Raw genomic sequence first — 19789 nt, 5'->3', positions numbered from 1 at the left:
GTTGCTTAATTATTCTTGAGGGGAAAATAAAAATCTTCTCCATTATAAATCGCTCCTCACGGGAGTGATTTAGCACCATTCATTCAATCCATTTTTAAAAATAAACAAACACCTCTACATCAGTCTAGTAGTGGTGAAAGGTCTCCCTCTTAGCTCCCGCCATCTGATTTCTCTGACCTTTCTTCATTGCTTCTACCCCTTTGTTTCCCCTGTTCTGGGGTCTCTCGCTTTCTCTTCCCCCTTAGATGGTTTCTGTTTGTCCCATGCTGTCCCCTCTGACCCTGCCCGCCTTTCCACTCTTGCTCCTCCTTGATCCTGTCTGTGCTCTGAGAATACTTATCCTGAGGGCACTAAAGGGAGGCGGACTTTCGCACTGGAGGAGGCTTGAGAAAGTCCTACCTATCCATGCATAAATTCCCTTGACTAGAATTTCTCTTCGCTTGCTGTTGCCAGTGTTGAGGTCTGTGCTTTTAATAAGGTCTCTCTTCTTGACACAGCCCAGCTTCTCCTCCTTTTTGAGGGTAGACAGTGTGTGTGCTTGTGACGTTAGCAAGTAGTTATGATGCCACAAATTCATCGTGATCACTTATTTTAATGCAGGTCAATGAAGAGGGAAAATGGGACATGGAGGGGACATAGATAACGTCACTAGTTCTCAAATGTGGGGAGAAACATTGCATGAGAAAGCATGACAGAGGTGAAAAGACTTGGCTGAGAGAGCCGAACATTTTTCCCAGCTAGAGAGTGTCTTTTAATAATATTTTTTGGTTGAGCTTTTCTGCTTGTGTTTTGTATTGTATTTCCGATGAGACTCTGTGCCCCACTCTGAACCTTTAGAGTCCAAAAAAATGGGGTACCAACATGAATTCCTCTAAGCTTAATTAACAGCTTAGATCTGATAGCTGCCACCACCCAAAAGTATAATGTTTTGGGGCACTATGGTCCCCCCCAAAACGCTTCCCTGGGGACCCCAAGACCCAAATTCCTTGTGTCCCACAACAAAGGGGAATAAACCATTTCCCTTCCCCCTCCTTTCTTCCTCCCAGATTTTTCCCGCCCTGGATACACTAGGAGATCACTGTGATTCAAACTCCTTGAATCACAATACAGAGAGGAATGTCCCTTCCTCCCTCCTTTTCTTTTTCCTTTCTCTCACCAATTCCCTGGTGGGTACAGACTCCGTTTCTTAGAGCCTTACCAAGGGGAAAAAAATCAATCAGGTCTTTAAAAAAGAAGGCTTTTAATAAAAGAAAGAAAAAATAAGAATTCTCTGTAAATTCAAGATGGACTATTACAGGGTCTTTCAGCTTATAACCACTGGGAATACCCTCCCAGCCTAAGTATATAAATACAAATTAGAATCCTTCAGCAAAATACACATTTGCAAATAAAGAAAACAGTCAAAAAGACTAACCTGCCTTTTACTCAATACTCACTATTTTGAATATATAATTAGAGAGCCTGTGGATACGTCTGGTCACTCTCAGAACCCAGAGAGAACACAGACAAAGAAAAGAACACACAAACAAAGACTTCTCTCCACCGAGATTTGAAAGTATCTTGTCTCCTGATTGGTCCTGTGGTCAGGTGTTCCAGGTTCACTGTTTGTTAACCCCTTACAGGTAAAAGAAACATTAACCCTTAACTCTCTGTTTATGACAGACCCAAAACTAAGTTCCTGGCAACTTGTGGTCATTACAGATCCCAGGGCTCTTTCCATAAGAGCAGTTTGGGTGTCTAGGCCAAATTGGAACTCCATTAATTATGTTCCATCCTCTAAATTCTTTCCGCAGTTTCAATTTTCTTTCACTTTCTCTCCTATTCTGTTGTGTAGTCTTGTTATGTGCTGTTAAGTAGCTGCCATATTCCACTCAAGAAGCAGCTGTAGTTCAAGAGTTGGTGAAGTGATCCTTGTCTGTGAACTGTTTATATATCAGTTTGTTATATTAGTAAATAACTTCAGGATATGTCCTGTTCAGAGGTGCTAGATAACTGTAAGGCATTGTGTGTAACACTGATTTTGTTTGATTACAGATTTGCCTGAAAGATGGAGCATTTCTAAAATTGTGAGTTTATTTTTATTATATTAGGGTTTATACAATAGGTCTGTCAACAGTTTGTGTAGGCGTATTGATATGAGGTCACATCTCTGTTGTTTCACGTGAGCCATTGACACTCTTCTTTGATTATTAGAATTTTTCTTCTAGAAACTTTTAGTGAAGGATCTTTTCATGTTCAGGCACATTGTACATGAGCAGATCACCCCCACCCAGCCTGTAAAAGAACAATTTTCAAGCAGATGAAATAGGAAAAATTGTGCACTGGTCACTCATAAGTGGCGTAAAAGGAGTGAATGGATTTTTGCTCCCAGGTTATCTCCCAGGGATAGTACATAGAGTAACAGTCTGGTAAAAGTGGATTCATTGGTTTAGATCAGTGGTTCTCAACCTATTTATCATTGTGGGCCACATATGTGGCCCACAATGTGTTACCTGGGCTGCAGGATGAGAACTACAGTTCCCCTCCAACCCCCACACAGTCCTCTATGCCCAGTGTCCCCAGCCCAGAGATCCCTCCAGAGAGTGGAGCCAGGAGCAGAGCCCCAGGTGCTGGGGTGGGCAGCAGGGACCTCGGACCCTGCTGTGTGGGGCTGGGCGGCAGCCCTGACCCCAGACCCCGCTGTGCAGGCCAGGCAGCCTTTAGCACACAACGGTTCCCAATTAGCACGCAGCTGTGGCCCAGCTGGTTTAGGTTATAGGTACAAACTTTGACAAAATTGAATTGCATTATCATATGGTGGACACATGACAGGATCATAACCTAAACTGTATCACAGCATATTGCCAGTCCATCAGATCCTGCTCTTTGAGTAGTTACCTCACCTTCTGGTGAGATCTGTATTTTATTAGTATAACCAATCAGTGGCAGATATTTCTGTCGTGATCACAGAAGATTTTACATTAGGCTGTACTTGTACTGGGAAGGGGTTTGGATATCTTATAACAATAATGCTGATGCCTTATAATACAAACACTTAGTTATGAATTCTGGAGGCAATCCAATCTGATGAATGCTTCAGGGACTCAGTAGGACTCAAAAAACAACTGCCCAATCCCATTCCTTCAGCCTCAATTCACAACCAGTCTGGTGTACGATGGGGCTCCTCTGGAGCACCAAGTATTAGCCACTGCTAGAGACAAGATACAGGCTTCATGAACACATCTTGGTAGAATCCATCTCTTGAGCTGGTAGTTAACACACCGTGAAACATTTTGTGTATATTGTAAAAAAAATAAAACTGCGGAGAATGCATTGAGTCCTCTTAGTTCCAAATGACTTTCTGCTTAATTCCATATTGTTTTGTGTACTTTACACGATCAGCAGAGTATGCAAAGTAAAGACTGTCAGGGGGGTTAAGTGATTTGCTTGTTATTACATAAATGTCAGCCTCAGGACCAGTCTCTTGGTTCTGAAGCCAATGCTTAACCCATGAGTCCTCAGTGCCTCCAAGAAATGTCACTCAAATTCTTTGAGCCTGAATTGTTCCATCTGAAAAATATGGTTAATAATAATAATACTTCACACGTTTTCATCTGTAGATCTCAGAGCACTTTACAGAGGTGGGTAGGACTGCAGTGCACCCTGCCTTAAGAGTGTGCTTTACAAGCTTAGCAAAACAAATGGTATACTGTATCTCCTCAGCACATGATTTTCAAAGGCTCACTTGGCCAAGTTGGAAAGCCACCTGCCTCCATAACAAGGCTGTGATGTACATCTCAGTCAAGTCTGTTTCCTTGTGAAATGTCCGGCTTCTCCCCCAGCTGTTAAAAAATAGCTCACAGGAATATTTGTTTGTAATGGAAAAAAGTGTAATTTTTGTTTTTTATTCGTCAAAAGCAACTGAACATGTCCCCACCTGTCCCCACCTTCATTTTATCCCCAAAAGTTAATCTTTGGGCAGACACACAGCCCTGGGAAGTTTCAGGCTTGAAAGGTGACTGTTGCAGAAAGTTATGAGTGATGGAAAACGAGAGGGGAGAATGGAAAAGGTTTAACAACTTGAAATATAGATTGCTATGAGGCATCTATGACACCAAGAAATGCACATGAGTGGCAAATGTTAGATGAAGATCTGATTTCCCCCTTCCCCTCAATATTCAGGGGATTTTAGATCCTCAGTCTTGGTTGAGGGCCATCTCCAGTACAGATGTAGAGAGACACAGCTGATATTGACCTTTTCACATTGACAAGAATTATTTGAATTTTAAATGAAACTGTGTGACGGGTTGGATCACAGCTTCCAGACTCCCTTGGGAACTGCCACCTGATGTGCCAAGACTACTTCTGCCCCTGCTTTCCTGCTATCTCAGCTTAGGACTTCAGTGCCCTCCCTGCTATGAGCCAGACTCACTAGCCTGCTGCAAACCCAGACCCAGGTCTGAATCATGTCTCCTCACAGCTATAAGCTTAACTGAAAGCAGCTAACAGAGGTGTTCTTGTCTTTAACACTCAGATGCCCAACTCCCAATGGGGTCTAAACCCAAATAAATCGTTTTACCCTGTATAAAGCTTATACAGAGTAAACTTATAAATTGTTCACCCTCTGTAACACTGATAGAGAGAGATGCACAGCTGTTTGCCCTCCCCCCCAAGTATGGATACATATGTTGGGTTAATTAATAAGTAAAAGTGATTTTATTAAATATAGAAAGTAGGATTTAAGTGGTTTCAAGTAGTAAGAGACAGAACAAAGGGAATTACCAAGCAAAATAAAATAGAACACCCAAGTCTATGTCTAATACAGTAAGAAACTGAATACAGATAAGATCTCACCCTCAGAGATGTTTCAGTACGTTTCTTTCGCAGACTGGATGCCTTCCTAGTCTGGGCACAGTCCTTCCCCCTGGTACAGCTCTTGTTCCAGCTCAGGTGGTAGCTAGGGGATTCCTCATGATGGCTCCCCTTTGTTCTGTTCCACCCACTTATCTATCTTTTGGATAAGGCGGGAATCCTTTGTTCCTCTGGGTTCCCACGCCCTCCTCACTGGAAAAGCACCAGGTTAAAGAACAATTCCAGTTCAGGTGACATGATCACATGTCACCGTAAGGCCTTGGCTACACTTGAGAGTTACAGCGCAATAAAGCCGCCCACAGTGCTGTAACTCACTCCCCATCCACACTGGCAAGGCACATACAGCGCTGTATCTCCGTGGCTACAGTGCTGCAGGTACTCTACCTCCCTGAGAGGATTAACAGCTGCTGCAGAGTGGCTGAGACCCTGGTGCTCCAGTGTAAACCAGGAGTAACCTTATTACACAGTGATTGATCTCCGGAAACTCCCCATAATCCTTTTAAGTGAAGGTTCCTCTCCTTTTGTTGTGATGCCTCTCTTTGTATTGTTGTGGGCACCGGGAGCTGCTTATCAAAAAAACAAACACAGCTAGTGTTTGCTGTGAATGAGTAGAGGCAGGGGGCCTCCCTTTGGAATGCCCATAGCTAATGTTTGCATGAAGAGAGAGGCGACCTGGGGGTCGGTTTCTGGGAGGGGCTGCTTATCTGGTCTGTGAGGAAAAAAACAAACAGCTGCTGTTTGCTTTCAGTGAGTGAGAGGGGGTGGAGGAGGGAGAGGGGTCAGAACTTGCAAGACAGAGCGCTGACATAATGTTGACTCCAAAAATCCACTCTCTCTCCCATCACGCTCCCTGTCACACTCCATCCCACCCCGCCTTTTTGAAAAGCACATTGCAGCCACTTGAATGCTGGGATAGCTGCCCATAATGCACCGCCCCCAATGCCGCTGCAAATGCTGCAAATATGACCATGGCAGTGCGCTGGCAGCTGTCACTGTGGACAGACTGCAGCGCTTTCCCATCTCAGCTGTACGATGACAGGTTTAACTCCCAGCGCTGTACAGCTGCAAGTGTAGCCATACCCTCAGACTCCAAGCCTTCATTCCTCCCAGCCTGACTCACAGAAAGGCTTGCCTCCAAACAGAGCCATTCAGTCAATTGTCCTGGTTGATGGGAGCCATCAAGATTCCAAACCACCATTAATGGCCCACCTATGGCCATTATGCAAACCTACCTTTGCATAATTACAAGAGGCCCTCAGAGTTATATTTCTAGTTTTAGATACAAAAGTGATACATTTATAAAAATAGAGTGAACACACTCAGTATATTATAAGTTTTGTAACGATACCTTACAAGAGACCTTTTGCATGAAGCATATTCCAGTTACATTATATTCACTCATTAGCACATTTTTATAAAATCATATAGACTGTAACGTCACAAACAGTATTTTCTATTAATTTATTTTACAGTTTTAACTGGGCTGCTCTGGTTGTGGATGAGGCCCAGAGACTGAAAAACCAGAACTCACTGCTACACAAGACCCTTTCTGAGGTAAAAAAGAGCCCAATGGCCTTTTAGCAATTAAAGGACTTTTCTCCCCTTTAAAGGATGCAAGTTCATTATTTATGTCATCACTGTACCTCATGTTTGTTCATCTGTGGGCCTGATCCAATTCCTCTAAAAGTCAATATATAGGCTCCCATTCTCTTCAGTGGCAGGTGGATTGGGCCCTATGTTGGACAGGGAATCCTTAGTCTGGAACTTGTCTCACATTATGACTCACGTTTGGGCTTCAGAAGTTTGAGGAATGTGAGAAAAGGATTAATGTAAAGAAGCTGTAAATGACGTGGAGCTAAATCACAACCAGGTGACAATGTGCATCAGGAGTCTGTATTTCTGATATAAATGATTAAAAACAACAAAGTGAGGTAGCTGTGAATTTAGAAGTCTTGTCCAGTGGTGAGTGCAGGGGGCCATGAGTCATGACTCCTCAGATCTATTTCTGTGGTCTTCCTATGTGACCTTGGTTAAGTCACTTCTCTTCACTGAAGTCAGTGGAGTTGTTCTTGACTTACCCAGGTGTCCCAGATCCAAATCTGCCCTAGTAGGAGCACATTCAAGGACAGAATATGCCCAGGGAAATATTTTCTGTTATTTCTGAGTTGTTTTGTTTCTAGTTCCAGAATGATTGTTGTTAATGCTAAAAGATAACCCCAATCCCACTTCCATTCTGCTCACCTAGGTCCCATTTTTGAACTCGGCGGGAATTTAATGTAGTGTGAACTTGCCATAGTGGTAGCCGTGTTCCCCAGTCTAAGTATAGGGAATGCTGCAAATAGCACAGTGCAGATAAATATCAACATTATTAGAGCTGACCTGAAAATAGGAGAGCAGTGTGTGGATTTTGTGTAATTTCATTTTGGTGTTTTGATTTTGTAGAAATTTTCAAACCAGCTCTAGTGATTTAACACAGTGCACATGGTTTGTGCATATTGTGCGACAGAGATCAAGGGTATAATGGCACCATCTTTGGCCTTCATTCTTCCCTTGCTCATCCATGTTTTGTGCTCTGGTGTAACTCCATTAACTTCAGAGGAATTGCACCTGATTTACACCAGGGTGTTTGAGAGGAGAGTCAGGCCCTGTAAGTCTATTTATTACTCCAGATCTTGAGTCTGCTGGTTTCCACTGAAGTTGCAGAGGTCTGCAAGTGCCTCTCAACTAACTGTCAGATTTTGATTGTGTGAGAGAGTAGTGAAGAGGTTTGTGTGGCAAGTGACTTTTCATTCCAAGTGCATGTTGCAGTTCGTTTTACTTTGCCTTTGCTTATTTCAGTTTTCAGTGGGCTTCAGTCTCCTCCTCACCGGCACGCCTGTTCAGAACAATCTCCAGGAGCTGTACTCCTTACTCAGTTTTATCGAGCCTGACATCTTTCCTAAAGAGCAAGTGGAAGAGTTTGTTCAGTGTTACCATGAGATTGAAAAGGAGAGCAAGTCAGGCAAGTAATGAGTCATAGAATGTACTTGAGGGTCAGTGCTGTCAGCTGGTTAGAGCAGGGGATTGGGTGTTGGGACTTTGGGGTTTTCTTTCTCTGAAACTGATTAGCTATGAAAAAATGCCACCTACATCAGCGTGTCAGTGCCTTCATATGTGTTTAGGTACCTACCTTTAGGCAACCAAGTTTGCTTCAGTTTCCCCTTCTATAAAATAGGGAAAATACTTAAAACTTCACACCATCTTGTGAGATGTATTAATGTTTGTATAAAAAAATAAAGTGCTGAAGACATTCCATTACGCTTAATTCACTTACTGCAACATTTTTTTTTTCCAAACAGCCAAGGAATTGCACAGTCTTCTGCAGCCCTTCTTGCTTAGGAGGGTGAAGGCTGAGGTTGCGGCAGAGCTGCCTAAGAAGGTGGAAGTGGTTCTGTATCATGGGATGTCAGCCCTGCAGAGAAAATACTACAAGGCTATTTTGATGAAAGATCTAAGTAAGCAGGGCATGTGGGGGATTGGACCTAATTAGTTTATTTAAAAGCAGAATTAGTTCCCTTTTGTAAATCCATGCCCTCTTGTGGGGAAATAGGAGATGCATTAGCATTCAGAACATGCTCTGAGTGATTGTGCGGCGTTCAGTATTCTGAATGATCATTTGATAAGCAAGTAATATTAAAATTGGGGATCAGTCTGAGCCTCAAAATGTAGAGCCTGATGCAAACTTTCCTACAGTTCATGGCTATTTGATTCTGGGCTTTTGGTTTCGTCCACTGGCATTTGGATCTGCAGTTTCCCAAAGTGTGGAAGTAAGTCAGTCTCAGGATTTTGGTCTGGGCCAACCTCTAATTAAAATGCAATTTAAAGATCTTCAGAAATATCTTTAGTATCACCAGTTAAACCATCCTTCAGTCACATGTGTTAACACCCTCATAGATTCTTCACCTTCGTAATGAACTCCCTTGTATAATATATAAGCAATCAAAATGAACGTACCATTTCTGCTGAATTACACTCAGTTGTTCATTCCTTATTCTGACCTCATACTCTTTCCTGTGTGAATGCTACATTATACCATAAGGGACCAAGGCATAGGAGGTCTGGCCTAGCAGTTACAGCTGGGCTGAGGTCTGCCCACCAGGGACGGTAGTTGCCACACAGGAGGTGGAGGGCTCTCAAGGGCCAGGTTCCATAAAGAAGAGTCAGGGTCAGAGTCAGGCTGGAGTCAGAGGCCAGAGATCAGAAGTGTTACCAGGTTAGAATCGAGAGGCAGGAATCTGGGTCGGAGTCGGGCTGGAGTCAAAGGCTGGAGACCAGGAGATCAAGCGAAGTGTGGCATTGCAGCAGGGCAAAGTCCATGTGGTTGCCCAGACAACTTGCCAGGGCAACCCTGGGTTAAATAGGGTGCTGGGCCAATCAGAGGGCCGCAGTTTCCATCACCCTGGATCTCTTGGGCAGCACTTCCTGCAGTGGCTACTCTCCATAGTGTTCCCTGGCTGTGCCTCTGTATGGCCTCACAGTGGCACTGTGGAAATATCAGCTCTGCAGACGTAGGTTCTAGTTCAGGGGTTGGCAACCTTTCAGAAGTGGTGTGCCGAGTCTTCATTTATTCACTCTAATTTAAGGTTTTGCATGCCGATAATACATTTAAACCTTTTTAGAAGGTCTCTTTCTATAAGTCTATAATATATAACTAAACTGTTGTTGTGTGTAAAGTAAATAAGGTTTCAGAATGTTTAAGAAGCTTCATTTAAAATTAAATTAAAATGCAGAGCCCCCCAGACCAGTGGCCAGGACCCAGTCAGTGTGAGTGCCACTGAAAATCAACTCACATGCTGCCTTTGCACCCGTGTCATAGGTTGCCTACCCCTTGTCTAGTCCCTGGGTCCTTAACTACCAGCATGCATGTCTGCATTTCTGTTATGTAGCAGTAGAGAGGCCTTGCTTGTCCTAGTGACCTTGCAGAGACTCTGCTCTTCTGGTGCTACTGCTCCGTGCACCAGAGAGCTGAGGCCACAGTGCCAAGGGAGCCTTTCAAATGCTGGTGCAGAGGGAGTGTGCTTGCCCAAGGCCACCCCTGCAATAGACATGCACAATCTTCTTCCCCTTCCACTCTCAGCCTCCTCCTACACATCCCCTTGTAACCTCTGCACAGCTTCCCCAAAGCCCTGCTGAGCATCACTTCTCCCTACAGACCCACTCGCTCTTTGGCCCTCATCATCGTAGTCTCCCTATGATTCTGCTGTCAAGAGTCGAGGCAGCAGCACCAAGCTTCTTATGGACAGTTCAACATCCCATACCCTCTCAGAGCCTCCCCTCTTTCCCCTCCTCCAACCAGCCTATCTCACTGGCTCTTCACAGACTCCAAGCAGAGCTGGGAAATAAGGTTGGCAGCGCCAGAGAACACAGGTGGTGGCTGAGCATACCTTGATGCTGCCGCCAGCTTTTTCTCCAGTACCCGCATGCGTTATACCAAGTAACCTAATTTGTTAATTTGGAAAATGTTAAATCCCTGAGCTGTGTGAAGTGGCAGGGACTCTGGCTTTCTAACTAGGATCTCAGGGAAAAATTTCCAACAAGGTATCACTTTTCAGTATTTCCTCTGCCAAAGTGGGTAGATATTTGACCAAGAAAATATGCAAGAGAACTCAGATGATGCATAAAGAGGGAGTGTGTTAAATCTGGAACCTAAATTTGAACAGTAAAGTATACCACTGTCAGATTTCCCTTCTCTGTTATAAACCCTATAGAGTTATGCTCGGTGTCCAGATAATTCCAGTCACTACATTTACAAGTGTGTCCCGAGAGCTCTTGTTGAATGGGTTTGTCGTTTCATTTTTGTGTTTCAGATGCATTTGAAAATGAAGCAGGGAAGAAGGTTAAACTTCAGAATGTCTTAATTCAGCTTCGAAAGTGTGTAGCCCATCCATACCTGTTCAGTGGTGAGAAAGAACTCTTCTCTGTTTAAAAGTAACCAAAAATCATCATAGGATATGAGTCAATTTTCTTCAAACACGGCTTGTTTTGTAGATTTCATTGACCCTTAATAATTGAGTCAAGCCTGAAGACTGCATGTAAGGTTGTATGATAAATTCCAATCCATATTAACTGACTAATAGTGATATGTAAAGGGGACTGTGTTTCAAGGATAAGCCTATGTCAAGGCTGAGCTTTCAGCCTTAACTCTGCACTTGTTTTCTCTTAAGTGCTTGATTTCTTAGCCTAAGCAATGCATTCACACTAGTTTGTTGGCATGGAATCATTACTATAGTGTTCCTACTGGATAACAAAGCACTGTCAATTTTGAAGCCGGAAGCCAGGTTATTAGAACAGCTAGTTCTGTTTAGCCACAGCTATGCAAATTATGAATTACCATACATGACACTAGGGTAACTTGGGATGACCCTGGAAGCTCTTGCTGTCATTGTTCTACCAGTAGTGCTGCTTCTGAGACTTTCTTCCCTTCCAGGTGTCGAACCAGAGCCCTTTGAAATTGGAGACCACCTCATTGAAGCTAGTGGGAAGCTGTGCTTGTTAGACAAACTCCTTTCTTTCTTATATGCTGGGTATGTGCAGTCCCTGAGCTTTACTTGTGGGGGTCTAGATAAGCCTGGCTGGGAAAAGCAAACTAATTTATCCATGACTGTTACCCACATACACCAAGAAACAAACACTGTAGTGGTCCAGTTAATTGATGCTGAATTACTGACAGCTCTACAGAAGTAATTACAATGTTGCAGCTACATTAGGGATGACGAAGGAACCTTAAAAGTTTTGACGCTTCCTTTTAAAAAGCCCAGAATAGTGGCTGCTTCTCTGTATTTATTCAAACCTCTTCTGCCTTCCAAATTTGGGCTGAAAGTCCTGGAAGAACATGTTGTCTTACGTGATGTCTGATGCTTCTGGTTTGGCCATAGATTCTAAGAGAACAAACTTTCGTGCTGTGCTTCAGTTCCTCTGGGCTGAGGAAACACAAATATGCAGTCAAAATGAAAAATAGTCATACGCGGAGAAAAAACAAATAAACCTAAGAATTGGGACAAATCAAAGCCTGGAACACCCCCTGCCCCCCCCCCCCCCAAAGATGTGAGATCTGGACCCAGATTCTGGAACTTAACTTTGGTGGCTTCAGAATCTGGAATTGAAGTCTTAGATACTCGAACCATCTCCTGGGAGAGAGCTAACCAAACCAGGACACACTTCAGATCGACTTTTGGTGCAGGATGCAGAACAGCTGCTCCTCCATGATGCAGAGTGATTAACAAACAAGAGAATCTTAACTAGTATGCAGTTCCCCTCTGACTCTTCCTCGGAAGTCCTTAAACAGACATTTTAAAGCAAAAATGAAACTTTTAAAGTATCTGGAATGATTTTGCTTCTCTGCTGTACAGTAGTGTTCGGGGAGAGAGACTGTCTGTGTGTGCGTGTGCGCGCATGCCTATTTGTCCCTGGGTCCTGTGCCACAAAAACTCTCAGGACCCATGGGTCTGCTGCACCAAAAAATGATGCTAGTCGGTATCAACTGGCTTGAATAGAGTGTTGTCACAGTATAAGGCATACAGCACAGGTCTGGAAGTCAGGAGACCTGAGCTCTAACTCCAATTCTGCCACTAACTCACTCTATGATCTTGGAGACTAACAAATTTATTTGGGCATTTGTTATTCTCCAAGGTGCCATAAGGACTCCTCGTTGTTTTTGCTGATACAGATTAACACGACTACCGCTCTGAAATCTATGATCTTGGCAAGTCATTTTATATTTGAGGAAACTGAAATCACACAATGTTTTGATTAAATATACTCCTGTATATCAAACTAAGCTAACCTTATCTATCTCTCTGTGAAACACTACAAAAGGTACATTGACCTTACAGGATTTCACTTTATTTCTGCAGCGGTCATCGGGTCTTGTTGTTTTCTCAGATGACTCGGATGCTGGATATTCTGCAAGACTACATGGACTATAGAGGTGAAATACTTATAGTCTTGGAGCAGCTGTCTTGTCATATTTGTCTTTTGTCAGCTACAGTGATACTGTACCCGACTGATCGTAGCATGACAGAGAAGGAACCATAATACTGGGGACTTATTTCTAGTAGGCAAAAGGAGTTTTCTTGCTGTTTTTGACTGCTTGTGTGACGTTGGGCAAGTTTCTTTGGTTCTCTCTGCCTCAGTATTGCCATCTGTGAAAGTAGGAGAATAAAGATGTTATGAGGTTCAGTGAGATCAGAGAGCTTTGAAATCCTTGCATGAAAGATAAGTGAAGGCCAAACCCTCTCTCTCACTCCCTCATCCTCTTTGCTGTTTGATTTGGGTAAGAATCTGCTTTCTAACACCTTAAACTACACGAATGCAGGTTTAATGGTCATAGGATATATTTAGTCCTTGTGTCAGTGAGTGCAACGCTATTAATTTCAGTGGAGTTACAACTAATTACCCAAGGGCCTGAACTTGATTTATAACGCCGTGACATTTCATAGTGATACAGAGCTATTTGCTTTACATTATGCCATGATGCAAAAGTCATCCTGTAATGGTGCTGGCTCCAGAGTCCTGTGTTTCAGGCCTCTCCCATAGGTTCTGATCTTAGCTGCAGAGCTATAAACTCCGGTGAAACCAATAAATGTATTCTCGATTTACACCTCTGTGAATTAAATAAAAATCAGGCCATGTAGCCTACACCAGAAAATGAACTTATTGCTGAAAACCGTTGTTAGCAATATATCCCCTTGAAAATCATGTAAGTGCAAGGGTAGGCAGGATCCCATCATTTCTGGCAGTGTTACCAGACGTGTTCTTGAGACATGAGATACTTTTCTTTCATTTCAATCCATGAGGCTTTATGCCAATTATTTCTAATGAGAGAGGCTTTTATTTAGTGTTTATTGCCGTAGACAACTAATAACGTAGTCTAAAACCGAACATGAGGCCAGAAAAGTTCTGACTCCGAAAAGCTGACATTAAAGTCAATGAGAGAGAACTGTATGCTTTGGCCCATAATGTGAGGCCAGTTGCCAAAGTGGCCTGATCTAAAACAGGCCATTGTACCAGCACTCTTCTGCTTTGGCTCAGAATTTTTCTACTCTGCTTCCAAGCAGCAAACTAAAACACAAGCGTTTCTGCTGCACATTCAGTTTTGGTAGCCCCTGGAATCAGGGAGTCTGGAGGAACTCCATTGCAGTCAGTCTAATTACTTGGATTTACATCAACTGGGACAGAATCTGGTCTTCCATTTCTGTGGTGCTGGTGTAGCATGAGGGAGCAACAAAGCTACAAAGTCCCCTGCCCCCTGAGACTAGACTAGCAAGGAGCAAAAATAGGAGACTGTAGATGAAGGAGAGAAAGCCAAAGAGAGTCTGTGGAGAATGGGGAGAGCCTGGAGAATCTGAGGTGTGGGGTGTTGGTGGAGGAAGACTAAACACGGAAAGCAGCTTGTAGAGCAAGGGGCAGAAAAGGATGGTTGGGAAAGAAGAAACCAGCCCAGAAAGGAATAGGGTCAGAATAGTGGTTTCTTGACCCAATGCTGTTTTTGTCTCTTTGGAAAGGCTACAGCTATGAGCGGCTGGATGGATCTGTCAGAGGGGAAGAGAGGCACCTTGCCATTAAGAATTTTGGTCAGCAGCCCATTTTTATTTTCCTGCTGAGCACCAGGGCAGGTAAGGCAACTGTGGGAGAGACAAAACTAGAACTAAGAACAACCCATTCCACAATCTCCTGGCTGTTTGCTGTCTTCAGGGATTGACCGAACTTTGGGAAGGTCTGAATTCTTTAGAGAACCCCAGTTTTAATATTCAAATAGGATTTCATAAGGGAAAGGAAACAAAGCTTTTAAATAACGTCAGTTAAAGACAAGTTAGTGGTAGAATCCGTATGGAGATTAATTTTAATTGTAGTTTTAGATGATGTGTTTGAATATCAGCAACTCTTTTATGTTCAGGCTGAGACCCAAGTTCAGGATCCTGAGGCCAACACGCAGTTTACAGCGCAGCCCATTGAGTGACTTATTTAAACTAAGTTTAAAATGATGGGGTCTAAATTAGCTGTTACCACTCAAGAGGGTGTTCTTGGAGTCACTGTGGATAGTTCTCTGAAAACATTCACTCAGTGTGTAGCTGCAGTCAAAAATGTTGAGAATGTTGGGAATCATTCAGAAAGGGATATATAATAAGACAGAAAATACCATAATGCCACTATCTAAATCCATGAAACGCCCACACCTTGAATACCACGTGCAGTTCTGATCACCTCATCTTAAAAGAGCTATATTAGAAATGGAAAAGTAACAGAGAAAGGCAACAAAAATAATTCAAGGTATGGAACAGCTTTCGTAGGAGGAGTGATTTAAAAGATGGACTGTTCAGCTTGGAAAAGAGACGACTGAGAGGGAATATGATGGAGGTCTATAAAATTATGAATGATGTGCAGGAAGTGAACAAGCATTACTTGCGCCTTCACATAACAAGAACTAGGGATCACCCAATGAAATTAATAGGCAGCAGGTTTAAAATAAAATGAAATTCTTCCTCACACAACCCACAGTCAACCTGTGGAATTCGTTGCTGTGGGATGTCGTGAAGGCCAAAATATAACTTTATTCAAAAAAACCTAGATACATTCCTGGAGTATAGGTCCATCAATGGCTATTAGCTAAGATGGGCAGGGATGCAACCCCATGCTCTGAGTGTCCCTACCCTCTGACTGCCAGAAGCTGGGACTGGACAACAGGGGATGGATCACCTGATGATTGCCCATTCTATTCATTCCCTCTGATGCACCTGGCATTGGCCACTATTGGAAGATCGTATTTTGGGCTAGATGGACCTTTGGTCTGACCCAGCATGGCCGTTCTTATGCTTTATAATGCCAGTCCCTGTGGCAGCTTCGCCTTAGGAATAACACTGACATTTAATTTGTGCAAATACTGGCCTTGTGTCAGTAACAGTCTTTGTTTAAGTAAAGTATCGAAACGTTCCCATCCCCACCACCATAAAGGCTGTACAGTGCATTCTGGGGCCACCCTCTCAACTCCTCCACCTCTCACCTGCTTGATTGGATCCGTCATATGCCCACTGCCCAGTTCCAAACCCACCCTCTGTCCCAGCTCTCCTCTTCCTCCCATCGTGCATATAAGCTTTTCTCACTCTGCCTCCCCCATGCCTGGACTCTCCTAGTCAACACTAGACAGGTTGGTCAGACCCAGTAATCAGTGAAGACCAACGATTGTATCTGGCCCAACATGAAGATGGTGGATTCGTCTTCACCCCTCCCCAGATACCGGTACAGATTTTCAGGGGTATGGCTGTCTCAGCATTTGCAGGGATGGTAGGGGTACTAGGAAGAAAAGTGTGTCTCCTGGATAGGGGCAAATGCCCCTCAGCATGTACCTCCTTTTTAGTGGCAGTATATATTCTGGTTTAACTTGTCTTTTCAGCTCATGAGAGCTATCACTTCAGAAACTAGTGACAGGCAAATCTCCGACGTTTTAGTTTGGATAAGAACCCAGACTGTCCGCCATCTTCGGGCTTGTATTATTGTACTTGATGTTTCCAGTTTCTGTAGCAGAGACACTGGTATCTGCCAGCACTTAGGGAGATCCTTTGTATTGACACGAGGCAGGCCAGTGGTGTTAGTTGGTCTGCCAGCTAGAGAGCACCATCTGTGTCCAGCAGCCTCAGCAAACGATCCCCTTTAAATTGATTACACCTGAATCCGGATTGCTTTTTAGTGCACTAGACAACACGTCTGTTATGAGGCCTGGTGGAAAACTGGAAGCATAGAAGTGCAAGAAAATGAAATTCAGAAGGTTAACCAAACTTTTCTGAGCCTCATAAACAATTCACTGTTGGTTTGAGGGATGGAACAAAGTTGGGTTTATTTTTATTTTATCTGAACTGATCCACCCTTTTGTAGCCTAAACACCCTTTCTGCCTTTATTTCATGTTGCTAATGTGTGTTACTGACCATCCCCTTTGTTTAAAACTTGTTTTTAGGTGGAGTCGGCATGAATCTAACTGCAGCAGATACAGTTATTTTTGTTGACAGTGATTTTAACCCACAAAATGACTTGCAAGCCACAGCGAGAGCTCACAGGATTGGCCAGAACAAGTGAGAAATAGGAACAGAACTGTTTCTTGTGGTGCATTTTGCATTTGATTGCTCACTCATTAAATGCCACCCTAATGCTTCCCTTAATCCCCACTCCCCACCCCCATGTTCTGCCAGCAGACGAGACCTAATCAGAGCGGTTCAGATAATGCGGGGGCAAAGAAAGAGAAGCCATGGGTCCTCGGCATAATTCCACCTCTTCCCTTTCTTGATCCCATGCAGTTCTGGCCTCTCCAAGTCTCCGAAATCTGGAACTCTGTCGTTACGGAGGGGGAACAGAATGGGAGGTTGGCTGCTCTCTGCAGTATCCCCTTCCCCTTTTGGTTGGGTCAGCATCACCTTCTGCAGCTCTGCGTGTGCTTTTTCTTCGCTAACTGGGCCAGGACTGACTACAGGGTTTGGTCCCTGATTCAGGGAACCTGTTCTAATGCAATATAAATGATTGAATTGACTCTCTTAAATTTTGAAAGGCCTGTAAAAATTATCCGCTTGATTGGACGGGATACTGTAGAAGAAATAATCTACCGTCGAGCTGCATCGAAGCTCCAGTTTACAAACACCGTTATCGAAGGGGGGCAGTTTGCTCTGGGAGTACTCAGGTGTCAGGATGCAGTAGACATGCAGGTAAGATGATCACTGAGCATGACTTTAACAGCATCATCCCTTAGAAATGTAAGAGGGTCCCATTCTGTGTGTGTATTCGAGATGGGCCTGATCCAAACACCATTGTCTTTGGGGAAGATTGGAGAAGAACATGGCATCTGACTGCCTCTCTTTTATGGAGCAAGCCAAAATCCCAGATCCAAATCACTGAAATTTGGGCACAATCAGATGCTAATTTTGAGGGGGTTTCTTTCCTTGTTTTTGACTATAATAGCTATTTACATGAACATTGCATCGTATCTCCGAGGAGTTCATCTGTTTTGCCTCCTTCTCTCGCACAAACAGAACTATACCATCAGCACTATGGTAGCTTTTTGTTACTAACCCACAACTTGTCCTAGGCTTGCAAAACTTTCAGACGAAATTTACACTGAGCTCTAGGCAAATTGGAATCCCAGGGGGGATTTGTCATTAGGAACCGAAAGCTGAGTTTTGCTTTGAGATTTTAGGACCATAGCTAGGGCCATACCAAATCCATGGCCATGAAAAATGCATCACAGACCGTGAAATCTGGTCTCCCACTGTGCAATCTGGTCATTCGTGTGCTTTTACCCTGTACTATACAGATTTCATGGGGGAGACCAGGGTTTCTCAAATTGGGGGTCTTGAGCCAAAAGGGAGTTGCAGGGGTGGGGGTCACAAAATTATTTTAGGGGCATTGCAGTATTGCCACCCTTACTTCGCGGCTGCCTTCAGAGCTGGGCGGCCAGAGAGCTGCCCAGCAACAGCATAAAAGTAAGGGTAGCAGTACCACAAACCCTCCTACAGTATCCTTGTGACCCCCCCCCCCCCCCCAAAACTCCTTTTTGGGTCAGGACCTCTAGAGTTACAATACAGTGAAATTTCAGATTTAAATAGCTGAAATCATGAAATTTACTATTTTTTAAATCCTATGAGCGTAAAATTGACCAAAGTGGATGTGAATTTGGTAGAGTATAAGACCAGAAGGGACAACCAGATCATCTAGTCAAACTCCAAACTGAGTGAAATGTAGGGGGACATGAACCCCATGTAAAGTGAAACAGTGAAAAACTGTGGCATAGCCCCTCTCCTTCCCTCTTCCCCACAAACTTGTCTGAGCAAGGATGGCTTCCAGTTTGAGAAATTGGACTGAGTCTGTGCGCGGTGATATGCTGTGCTGACACTTTTCATCCCATTGATTTCTGCAGACATTTAAGCATTCATGTAAAAGGAAAAAAAAGTTTCTGGCGTTTCTGATTGTGAAGAAAACCTCATGAATGTGACCCAATGCAGAGCTGTCTGCCTGAGTCTGCATGTAATCTGAGTAACTGTCTGTGCAGCTACTAGTGACCTATGGCTGTCAAGATGGATATTGCTGAGTATGATTTGATACATGAGGCTTGTTAGGTGGTTCGTAATTGGTGAGGGCAGAGTGAGAATAACGGCTGTCAAAGCATGAGTGTTTTGCTGAGTGACATAAAGTGTCTGATTTCCCTCTTTGTAAACTATTTTCATTTCAACCTAGAGGCTCAGTAGGCTAGGAGCAGCATGAAATATTATGGTGATGTTAAACGTCATCCTTTTGTTCATTAAAGCTGAGTGAAATCCTGAAGTTCGGTTTGGATAAGCTGCTCTCATCAGAGGGGAGCACCATCCAGGATGTGGAGCTGGAAAATATCCTTGGTGAGACAAAAGAAGGAATGTGGGTAATGGATGTTGTGCTACCAAGTGAAGAAGAAAGCAGAGAGCAAGATACAGAAAGTAAGTTTGAAGATACTGAATGCACGCAAAACACACTCAAGTCTGGATACTATTAGAGGAGATTTCAGGGGTTATACTGTGTTTTTCAGCTAACTTTGGAAGGAAGAAAAATGTGTTTGTGCTTAGAGTAGGGGACTTGAAATCAGGAGAAATAAGTTTTGTACCTGGCTCTGCCACAAACTTGATTTGTAACTGTTGAACACTCCCTTCCTCCTTTTGTGCCTCAATTTCCCCATCTGTAAAATGGGGCTAATAATAACTGATTTGCCTTTAAGGGGGTTGCGAGGCTAAATGTCTGTGAAATGCTTTGATGTCCTTGGATGTAAGACTCTAGGGAACGGTCAAGTTTGTATTATAATTGACTTTATTCACAGAAAAACATATATTTTAAGTTGGAGTTACAAATCAGTAACTTAAGGGTAAAAAACATCACAGGGATGTTGTAATTATC

General features: G+C 43.4%; 1 protein-coding gene across 1 annotated transcript in view; it reads left to right on the top strand.

Moving 5' to 3' along the window:
• The window catches only part of CHD1L (chromodomain helicase DNA binding protein 1 like), a 42665-nt gene that overhangs the window by 8775 nt on the left and 14101 nt on the right, over window positions 1-19789 (top strand). Inside the window, exons 5-15 of the mRNA XM_032782436.2 lie at window positions 2035-2066; window positions 6324-6405; window positions 7690-7852; window positions 8190-8345; window positions 10698-10790; window positions 11318-11414; window positions 12744-12817; window positions 14394-14504; window positions 16839-16953; window positions 17424-17577; window positions 19173-19338. Of these exons, the coding sequence (XP_032638327.1) occupies window positions 2035-2066; window positions 6324-6405; window positions 7690-7852; window positions 8190-8345; window positions 10698-10790; window positions 11318-11414; window positions 12744-12817; window positions 14394-14504; window positions 16839-16953; window positions 17424-17577; window positions 19173-19338 (1243 nt within the window). The remainder of the gene's footprint in view (window positions 1-2034; window positions 2067-6323; window positions 6406-7689; window positions 7853-8189; window positions 8346-10697; window positions 10791-11317; window positions 11415-12743; window positions 12818-14393; window positions 14505-16838; window positions 16954-17423; window positions 17578-19172; window positions 19339-19789) is intronic.

The sequence above is a fragment of the Chelonoidis abingdonii genome, chromosome 1 (assembly GCF_003597395.2).
Source record: "Chelonoidis abingdonii isolate Lonesome George chromosome 1, CheloAbing_2.0, whole genome shotgun sequence".
NCBI classification, from domain to species: Eukaryota; Metazoa; Chordata; order Testudines; family Testudinidae; genus Chelonoidis; species Chelonoidis abingdonii.
This window is presented reverse-complemented; position numbering and strand designations above follow the sequence as displayed.